This window comes from Mandrillus leucophaeus, unplaced genomic scaffold (assembly GCF_000951045.1).
Source record: "Mandrillus leucophaeus isolate KB7577 unplaced genomic scaffold, Mleu.le_1.0 Scaffold103, whole genome shotgun sequence".
Classification (NCBI taxonomy): Eukaryota; Metazoa; Chordata; class Mammalia; order Primates; family Cercopithecidae; genus Mandrillus; species Mandrillus leucophaeus.
In genome coordinates, this window is record NW_012098432.1 from 547,625 (window position 1) to 558,315 (window position 10,691).

A 10,691-nucleotide genomic window follows, 5' to 3' on the forward strand; every position below is an offset into this window, starting at 1 on the left:
AGGAGAGGGGGAGAAAGGGAGGGAGGGAGGGAGGAAGGCAGGAAGGCAGGAAGGCAGGAAGGAAGGAAGGAAGGAAGGAAGGAAAAAAGAAAGAAAGAAAGAGAGAGAGAGAGAAAGAGAAAGAGAAAGAGGAAGGGAGGGGAGGGGACGGTTCATGAAAGTATCAAATGAATTGTCTAAGGCCAAAAACTAATTGCTTATCTACATGGGGCCAGACCCTGTCTTCTGATTTGGTTGCTGAAGTATTCAGTCAAGGCCCGTGCAGTGCCTGTAATGCCACAGCACTTTGGGAGGCAGAGGCGGGCGGATCATAGGAGGACAGGAGTTTGAGACCAAACTGCCCAACATGGTGAAATCCTGTCTCTAGTAAAAAAATACAAAAATTAGCTGGGCAAGTGGTGGCACACACCTGTAATCCCGGCTACTCAGGAGGCTGAGGCACAAGAATCACTTGAACCCAGGAGACAGAAGTTGCAGTGAGCCCGAGATCGTGCCAATGCACTCCAGCCTCGGCAACAGCGAGACTCTGTCTCAAAAGAAAAAAAAATGTATTCAGTCAATAAGCACATATTGGGCAGACCTTATGTGGCAAGTAATTATGATAGTTTCTAGGGAAAAAATAATGTGCAAGACAGACACTATACTTGACCTTGGCAGAACTAAAAGAACAGAAAGATAATAAACCAATATCTCCAATGAAGTGTGACTCAGACTGTGACAGGGAAATGCGGGGTATCATGAGATCAAAATGTCAGGGCACCCAACCATGGCCTAGAGAGGATGAAGGAAGGCTTCGCTAGAAAATGGCTTCTAACTTGAGATCTTAGCCAATCCAAGAGAGGTGGGTGCTTGGCAGATATTGCTGAATGGTTGAGGGGTAAAGTGGCAATGAAAAATGGAGAAAGAAGTGTTCTGTGTAAAGAGAGCATGGTGCAGGAATTCACAGAGAAATTCCACGTTGTATGTATCTCAGTCATATGCCGTCCAACTGTCATTTCTGTATAAGAATCAATTACAGATGTTCCTCAACTTACAACAGGGTTACATCTGGGTAAACTCATTGTCAGTTGAAAATGTTGTAAGTTGAATATATTGTAAGGTCAAAGATGCATTTAATATGTTTAATACACCTAACCTACTGAACATCATAGCTTAGCCTTGCCTACCTTAAACATGCTCAGAACACTTATATTAGCCTACAAGTGGGCAAAATCATCTGGCAACACAGTCCACTGTAGAGTATTGGTTGCTTACCTTGTGTTTGCATGGCTGACTGGGAGCTGTGCATTCATCACCAAAAAGTATCATACTGCATATCACTAGCCCGATAAAAGATCGACATTCCAAATTCCAAGTATAGTTTCTACTGAATGTGCATTCCTTTCACACCATCATGAGGTTGAAAAACCGTAGGTCAGAGACTGTACTATGTTTACAGTAAAATGTTGCCATAAACTTAGGGGACAAGATATAAGAGGAACCCCCCTCCAAAATTAGGCTCCTTCATTGGTTACCATCTTTATGAAAGTTGGAATTTTCTAGGGAAAAGGAAGACTTGAGAGATTGTCTATGGCTTCTCAAGAAGCACAGCTGGCAGGAGTTGAAATACAAACTTCCTTCCTATCTTTTTGTAAAGCAATTGGAAAAAATGGGAGAGTAAGGATTTGACATGTTACAGTTGTAGATCTTAGCATTGAGAGGCATGAATGAGATAAATGTGGAACACTGGCAGGTTGCAAAAGTGTTACACAGATGTAAAGAGTTTTAGGGGGGACTTCCCTGCATTTCTTTACTGCAATGCAAGGGCAGAACTAAAAACTGAAACTTAGCACCCAGTATCCCTCACCTACCACCCCTCTGCACCCTCAGATGAATCATAGTCTGTTACAGATGCCTGTAACATATTCCTGAGCGTTAGTCCCAGAAAACTGAACCTGTGGAAACTTTTATATTTTAGTTGCTGACCTTCACAGCTTGTTCAAAAGAGAAGGGTCAGTGACTCACAATTATATTACAACTTCAGACCATGTGAATTTCTTCACAGGTGATGGCTTAAGAAGTGTTTAATTCTTGGCGCTTTCTGATAAACTCAAAAGAGTGAAGTCCTCGTCTTGTCATTCAGGGACTAACCACCTAAATTTGTTTTCTTGAACATTTTAAAAACGTAATTCCCATTGATCTAGTGTGCACCCTTTGTTCTCATTGGGCTGGGTTTGCGGACACACTTGGTCTCAGTCATGAAGTCATGAAGGTTATGCCAATTCACCTCTTCCTGGAAATCTCCTCTGGCAAATTCAGACTGACTTTTTTTCTGAGAGCCAAAGGCATTAATTACATCTTGTCTTGGATTAGGGTTCTTTAAATATTTCACTCACAAATGTGTAAATTCTGCTTTTCTAAACAGATTATAATATAATCAGTTTTACAATCATAGAATATTTTGTTGACCTTCACACCTTTTTCAAAAGAGAAAAACTGTAGAATATTTTTCCTATAATGTGGATTCATAGGTTTAATCACTTTCTCTGAAACAACATCCTGAATATGGCAGAAAGTTAGTGGCAGAAGAGATTAGCAATTGAATAATACTTTTATGTGCTACAAAACAACATTATTTCCGAAAATAATTCACCATACATATCTACCACATGTGGCATATTAAAGGCAAATTTCACTTGTCAAAATATATCAGTGATTCTTAACTAAAACAAAAAAAAATCACAACTACATTGTGAAACATCTTCTTGAACTGAAAATCTCTGTTTGTATTTGTGGATACTGAGCAGGGAATTCACCGGTTCAAGATTAAAGGCAAAAGTTTCTAAGGCTGCTTTTATCCAGTTCCAAGATTGATGATGAGAAACTGTTGCTCATACCTCACTTTTCACAATGTTCATAGCTGGCTTTATATTTACTGTTTTTGAGATAGCTTACAGTATTAGCCACATTCTACCTGTTTGGGAGTGCCAAGTTATAAAAGTACAAAGTGTACTCACAACTTCCTTTGAACAAAATCCTAAGGTTATTCCCATTTCTGGAAATTTAGCTATCATGTCAAACAACTGAGCTATGGTGAGCATCATTCATAAAATATAAAACAATAATGATAAAAGTCAAATAGATTGCATTGCTGAATCAACTGGCTGATTGCAATAGAATGACAATGTGATGTCTTCAATAACCAGTAACTAAAAACTGTAGATCATCTATCATGGTGACATCGTTTTCCACTGCACTCTCTTAATTTCACATTTTATATTGTATTTTGCAAAGTTTCTGAGAAAAAGAAAAAGGAAACAAAGCTTTTATTTAAGGATACATAAGCCTCTATTTAAGTATTTATGTAGCGGGAACTTGTAGCAGTTGTGACATTTTCTTATTATGGTATTTCTGTCCTACCAAGTTTTCCTGCGGTAACAACTGAATATTTGTTATAGTCATGACCCACGATATAATCAGCGTCCTTTCAAGTAAGAAGTTTGGACAATTAGAACAGTATCCTATACCCAACTTAACATATGCTAACAGGAAATCTATATTATACCCATAGTTAGAAAAAACAGTGTTAATCTCATTTAAACACTAATATGCTGAAAATTCAATCACTAAATTCTAGTGTTTTCCTTCTTACAATTCTCTATTAAGAAAGCAGCTTTGTCAGTTTCTTTTCTCTGAAATAATTCCAACTTTGTACAGTAAATCTTTTTGAAGATATTTGGATTTTTTTTTTTTTTTTTTTTTGAGATGGAGTCTTGCTCTGTCACCCGTGCTGGAATGCAGTGGCTCGATCTCGGCTCACGGCAACCTCTGTCTCCCCAGCTTAAGTAATTCTCCTGCCTCAGCCTCCTGAGTAACTGGGATTACAGGCGCATGCCACTATGCCCCGCTAATTTTTGCGTTTTTAGTAGAGGCGGGGTTTGGCCATGTTGGCCAGGATGGTCTCAAACTGCTGACCTCAAATCATCCACCCACCTCGGCCTCCCAAAGTGCTGGGATTACAGGCATGAGCCACCGCACCCAGCTGATGGAACCATTTTCTTTTAAAAGTTCCAATTTCTCCTAGGCTGGGCACAGTGGCTCATGCCTGTAATCCCAGCACTTTGGGTGGCTGAGGCGGGTGGATCACCTCAGGTCAGGAGTTCGAGACCAGCCTGGCCAACATGGTGAAACCCCATCTCTACTAAAAATATAAAAATTAGCCGGTTGTGGTGGTGGGCACCTGTAATCCCAGTGACTCCAGAGGCTAAGGCAGGAGAATCATTTGCACCTGGGAGGTGGAGGCTGCAGAGAGCTGAGATGTCACCACTGCACTCCAGTCTGGGTGACAGAGCGAGACTCTGTGTCCAAAAAAAAAAAAAAAAAAAAAAAAAATCTCCTTTTTGATATGATCACATGTTGAATTTATTTTGTTTAATGTTTGTATAATTGAATTAATAAAGTGTGCAGTAAAATGCTATAAATCAATTAGTATTATCCGAATGAAAATAAATTGAAATTAAGTAAGACTAGTTTCAAATACAGTCTTTCTTGAAAGAGTGAGTTTGGCCATCCTAAATTACAGTTTTCAAGATTGACCTACTTTCTTTCTGAGGCCACCATACTCATGGTACTAGAATTAAAGTGTCTACATCAAAAACACACTACATGGTTTCTCTTTGACTTAAAAACAGAATACACAAACAGTAAATTATAAGTCTGATTAACTGTGTGGGTATTTTGTTCAATTGATTTAACTGCATTTTTTCCCCTAGGATATAAATCATGTGATACAGCAAACTCAACGATGTGGGGCTCAAATGACACTTGTGAAAAATTCAGATACCCTTTTGTCTTTAAAGTTATATTAATTACCACACTTTAGTAAAGTGTTTACTATTTAGAACTCTTTCTTCCTCCCTAGTTGGCCTCCTGTACACCCCATTCCTGAGTCATAAAAGTAAATACTGTATATCTAAAACTGGTGCTGGTTTTGATAAGCCATAGTGATGACACCAGCCTGAGTTCCAACTCCTGGAATAAAGAACTATGACCATACAGCGACTTGTAGGCAGTTAGGTCTCAACATAACTCTCCTTGTCCCCTCATGTCACTGATTTGGAGCCAAGGTTTGTGCTCCAATCTACCAAACCAGGTGAAAGAAATTACATTTCTATTTTCAAATGCAAGGGATTTAAAAGCATATATGGCACACAAAAAAGTCAATGTACTTAATGCCTAATGCCACTGAACTGTACACACAATAATGGTTAAAATACTGAATTGTATGTAATATATTTTACCACAACTAGGAAAAAAAAAAACTGTATTCACATGTTTCAAAGGTTTTTCACAATTGTGTAATACATATAGTTGGTTATACCTTTGTGACAGTGAGCAAATGGCTCTTTCTGCAACATCTATTAGCCCAGACTCCCCAGGGCCTAAGTAAGCATCCATTCTTCAAGAATAAGTAAACAGCACTTACACATGGACATTTCTAGCTAAAAGTAACACAGACAAAAAACCTCAGAAATATCATGTAAGGTCAAGTGTTGGACAAAGAGCCTTTGCAAACATCCCTTGCTCCTTTGCATTGCTCTGGTGTGAGGAGCTAGGACATGGGAAACCTCTACCTCCTCTCTCAGGATTAGCAAACCCTGCTTGATTGCTACAAGGGTAAGTAAATGCTGGCCTGCTGGGTTTCCGGATCCCACTGACTATCGTTCAGGCACTCCTAGAGAGCCAAACACCATGCCGAAGGGCTGAGGAGGAAACTCGCATCTTTCGTTCTCCTACATCATCAAAAATAAATCTTGAAGGCTGCTCATACGTCGCAGGAGGGCTGTGACTGTCTGGGGTTGCAGACTGAAAATCTCATTAACGTGAGAGAGGTATTTGAAATAAAGAAAACCCTCACAGTATCAGGCTGCAGTTATCATAGCCATTCTGCTCTTAATGCACCCAGGACAAACCTCTATCTCTGCATATGTGACATATCCTATCTCCTCCCCGACTAGAATGTGAACAGCCCTGTGATCTCTATGTGCTCATAACCAGCGCGTAATGCGAATCCTGGCTCTTCGAAGGCGCTCAGCTAAGTGAGGAGCTCAACTCTGAAGCTGTAACCAAGACGGCGCGGATAGGAGGAGAGGATACTCCAGCGCTCTGCGATTGCAAACACACCCCTGCAGGTGCTGCCACTTAGCACTTAGAAAAGCCTTATGTTCCCGCTTACTCGCACACGCATCCTGACTTTCCCCAACCCTGGAACTACCTACCAGTAGCGGAGACCAGCAGACTGATAGCACGCACATGATCCCCATGAGCTGAATGGCCGTCTCGGTCGTGATGCGGCCCCACTGGGCACTGGACTGAGATGCCGTGGCCTTGGCCCGGCAGCGGGACACCAGGGCCTTAATGGTGGCCAGGTTGCAGGCAAAGGTGACTGTCAGCGCCAAGAGCCCCAGGAAGGCAAAGGCAGAGGCGAAGAAAAGGTTGCCCCAGTTATGCGAAGAGCTAGTCCCGTTGCCCCCTCGCCCGGTGCTGATGAAGCACCACGTCCCGGGCCACTGGACGGTGTACTGGCCCACGCCCAGCACCGGCAGCAGGGCGAAGGCGAGCACGGCCAGCCACACGCCGAGCAGCACAGCGCGGGTGGCACGCGTCTTCATGTGGCTCGCGTACCAGTGCGGCGCCCTGATGGCCAGTGCCCGCTCGACGGCCATGGCGCTGGCGATGAACAGCGAGGAGAGCCCGAAAACAGTCATGGTCAGTCCGAAGAAGGTGCAGAGCCGCCCCGACGGGTCGAGCTGCTCCCAACGCTGCTTGGACAGGTACACGACGATGACCACCGGGGTGGTGAGAAGCTGCCCGACCAGGTCGGTGAGCGCCAGCCAGCCGATGCACAGCAGGAACGACTTCTTGCGCTTGCTCTCCCGGCGCCGGTAGCTGCGCGACACTAGCAGCATGGCCAGTGCGTTGCCCACGAAACCGGTGAGCAGCATGGTGATCGGGAAGGCTACGGACACCGATCCGCAATCCTCGCCGGATCCTGGAGGGCGCGTGAGGTTGCCCCGCGCCTCGGCGGAACGCTCGGGCGCCCACATGCCTGTGTAGGAGTGATTGAGGCGGGTGCAGAAGGGGGCACCCCCTCCGTAGCCCCGGGTCTCCTTCATGTTGGCTTCGAGGTGAGGAGGGGATAGCGTCCAGAGAGCCGCAGCGGGAGGGGGCAGACGCGGCGCGGGCGGCGGCGGAGGTCGGCGGCTACCGCGGCTGTGGCTGGGCTGCCCTCCATGGTGCGGGGCGCAGCCGCCGCCCTATGCCGCTACTGGGACCGCGGCGGCGGCGGCGCCAGGGCTCACTGGCCCCGGAGGCAGCCGCGCCTTCCTCTCCGGGAAACCTCTGGCTCCGAGGCGCGCCGAGGTGCCGAGTCCCCTCTATAAGGCCAAGGGGGCGGGGCGCCCGTGGGTGTGGACAGAACCGAGGTGGGAGGAGGGTGCAAAGCAACTGAGCGCCTCTCTTGGCTGTTGCCTATCCTGATCGCCTGAGTTGGGAAACCCCAGACCGGCTCCTCTGAAACGCCCTGCTCCGGGCCGAACCCAGAGCCCACTGGGCGCCTCCTCCAGTTCTCCGCCAGAGTGTCAGTAGGCGGCAAGCAGCTAATACGTCGCACCGGGCTTGCGGACCCCAGTCAAGCTGCCGAGGCGCACCTGAGCGCTCGCTCGCCTGCTTCTTCAACCACAAACGCTCCTGCAGGGACGGGATCCTTCTCCTGAAGTCCTTTAGTAACTCCGGTAAAGTGAAAATCGGCTGTCTTTAAGCAATCCCCACAAGCCTTTGCATAGCTGATCGTTAACTTTTTTCCTTTCTGCTTTGAGACTCTAGAGTGATTATAAAAAGGCCAAGGTGTCCTGTCCCCTGGGGTGCCGCTGAAAACTATAAAATTACTAGACAGTGCCTGCAGACTTAAGGGAGTAGACACAGGAAAACAAATACATCGGATGGTTGAATTCCGAGACCAATAAATCCCAACTACTACCCCTCGCCTAATCCTGCCCGCTCCCCTCCCCACCACCCAACAAATAAGTCAGCTATGGCAAAAGTGGCTACAGGAAGGTGGCATCAATTTGCGTATCTGAGGTAGTGAAATCAGCTGCTACCAGCCTATGGGAGTGAGAGGGGAGCAGAGGAGAAAGGTATTCCTCACAAAGCCTCCAACCATCCTTCTTATCTTCATACAATAAGAACTAGAAAAGGTATTTAGATGTTAGGAAGGCCTTAATCTACATGGAAACTTTGCCTTTGAAATAATAAACATTGAATTAAAATAGGCATACTTGCTTGCCTCGTAACATCTTTCAGTAAGCCAATATTTTGTGTATTTCTCACAAACATTTCTCATTTTATCACAGAAATCCTCCAAGGTACTATTGCTATTACTATTCCCCTTAAAGGTGGGGTAACTGAGGCCCCATGAAGTTAAAGAATGTTCCTGAAGTCTCTCAGCAATTCTCAAGTCCCATCTTATTTGAAGCATGTACTCCTGACATGGGTCCCATAACTGCTCTCAGCAGATGAATATTAACAGTGAGGTCATTTCCCCCTAATCTTGGGAAAGTCTTGTGTTTTTTGTTTTGTTTTTTGCCTTTTCACACTGGCTAAGAAATGAAAAGATTTTTAAAAATAATTGCAAAGTTCATTTTTCCTCATATTTAAGAAATTAGACTTAATCGTATAGCACTATAAAGACCATTATTCTGATTGACACAGATCGACTTTCAGAACAAGCCCAATCAGGTTTGCCTTTCCTAGCTTAGCTGATGTTCTGTATGGGTGTTCTTAACTTTTAAATTGCTGTTAAGAGGTAAGAATGGGATATGTCCCTCTGCATGCTTTCTCGATGGTCTTGATTCTGTATGAGAGTTTGAAAACATATCACTATAACATTATATGTTTTTTAAAGAAGGCAAAGCAAGAATGCAATTTAAATTCCATTCTAATAACATGCATTAATCACAACATGAATTTCATTTTGTGTTTTGCTGTTATTTAAAAATGTTTTGCACTTTTGCATTTTATTGACTAAAATGTCACATTTACAATGGGAACAACAGCCAGGAAGGGTGAAATGATTAAATTCTAAAATCTTCTCCAAACTTTTGTCTTATTATTCTGAATTAATCTCAAACCTGTATTTGAGATAGTATTTTTCTAGCCTAATATTTGAAAATAAAATAATATTTGAGGTTATTCTTAGACAAAGCTTTATCCAAAGCATTTGGATGAAAGTGGCTATCAAATTTATACCTTCTGCAGTTAGTAAAATTCTAGTGTAATTCAATATTTAAAATTTAAGACCATTTCACCATTCGCACAGCAAACGAAGCAAAGCTTATCTTGTTCCAGTTACATCAAAAACTACTCTTATTTTCATTTACAAATATTTGACTTCTTTGAAACTTTTACTTCTCCCTCTGAAGTGCTTGCTGTAGCCAATTGGACTTGATAAGCATGGTAAGTAACAGGGTATGTATTAGTAAAGAATTGTTAGTCTCTTACTAACCTCTACACCAATGAACAAAATGTGTTGCATTTCAGATAATTTGGGTAACATTTCTCTTCTTTCAGCATTTTGCTTCATCCTATATTGTCTGCCTTTAGCTATTCACCTTGTAAACAAGTTACTGTGAGGGTTTGTGGAGTAACAGTGTGAAGCTGGCAGTTGGATTCTGGTTGGTACTTTCTGAACAGTTACTACAGCTATAGTGTGAATTGTGTTGGTCTGAAACAACACTGCCCCCTGGTGACCAAAAGGCTAATAACATGCTTTATGCTGTTTTAAAGAGAATTTCCAAAGGGTCAATGGATGCTTTGCTTAGGGGATCTCTGATTTCTTTCCTAGAGATCTACTTATCAGTACATAATTGTGGTCACTTTGTTTTCCTTTGAAGTTACAAATTGGCAACTTTGTTTAACAGTCAATAAACCAGTAGAGGATTAAACTGAAAGACCAGATATTCATTTTTTAAAATTTAAAGTATATATTCACCTATTATGTTTTCAATGAAATTCTACCCTGGATATGTTTTAAATTCACAGATTACTTAATTGTACCCCTTTTGTACCTCACAGTTTAAAATGTGTAATGTTTACCTGGTGATGAATAGCTATGTTCAATGGCAATGACAGATATGTCAATATTTAGCTAGTGATGATGAATTTATTTTGCTATTTACTTCTATTAAACATCTATTTAAAAATCTTAAATATGGACACAAAATAAGATTAATAACTGGTCACATGATCAACCCTTGATTGCCTCACCATGGATGGAGACTATCTGAAAGTCTTTCTTCATGGAGCCAACCAGTAATTTTAGTTTATATTTTAGTCATTCATTCATTCATTCAATAACTATTCATTGAGCACCCAATCTATGTCAGACACTGTTTCAGTCATTAGGGATAACAAAGCAATACATAACAGTCCCTACATCTATGGGGTTTATATTTTAGTGCAAAATTACTGAATTTAAGTGCCAAATAACAGAAGAAAGAACACTGATCCCATGGCTTTTATCTTCTCAGAATGATTGCCATGGAAGTACAATGCAACATAGACTTAACATGTAAACATCAATCAATATAATTACTGTGTCAAAATAAGAGCAATGCTTAGAAGTCTTTGCTAAATCAAATATCTGGATATACTCG

At 42.5% G+C, this 10,691-nt stretch overlaps 1 protein-coding gene across 5 annotated transcripts in view; it reads right to left on the bottom strand.

Moving 5' to 3' along the window:
* Positions 1-7,384, bottom strand: part of PTGER3 (prostaglandin E receptor 3 (subtype EP3)) — a 211,258-nt gene extending 203,874 nt beyond the window's left edge. For all 5 annotated transcript variants that reach the window (XM_011977632.1, XM_011977660.1, XM_011977624.1 and 2 more), the window contains exon 1: positions 6,258-7,384. In XM_011977632.1, the coding sequence (XP_011833022.1) occupies positions 6,258-7,154 (897 nt within the window). In that variant the 5' untranslated portion in view covers positions 7,155-7,384. The remainder of the gene's footprint in view (positions 1-6,257) is intronic.
* Between the last annotated feature and the right edge of the window lie 3,307 nt (positions 7,385-10,691).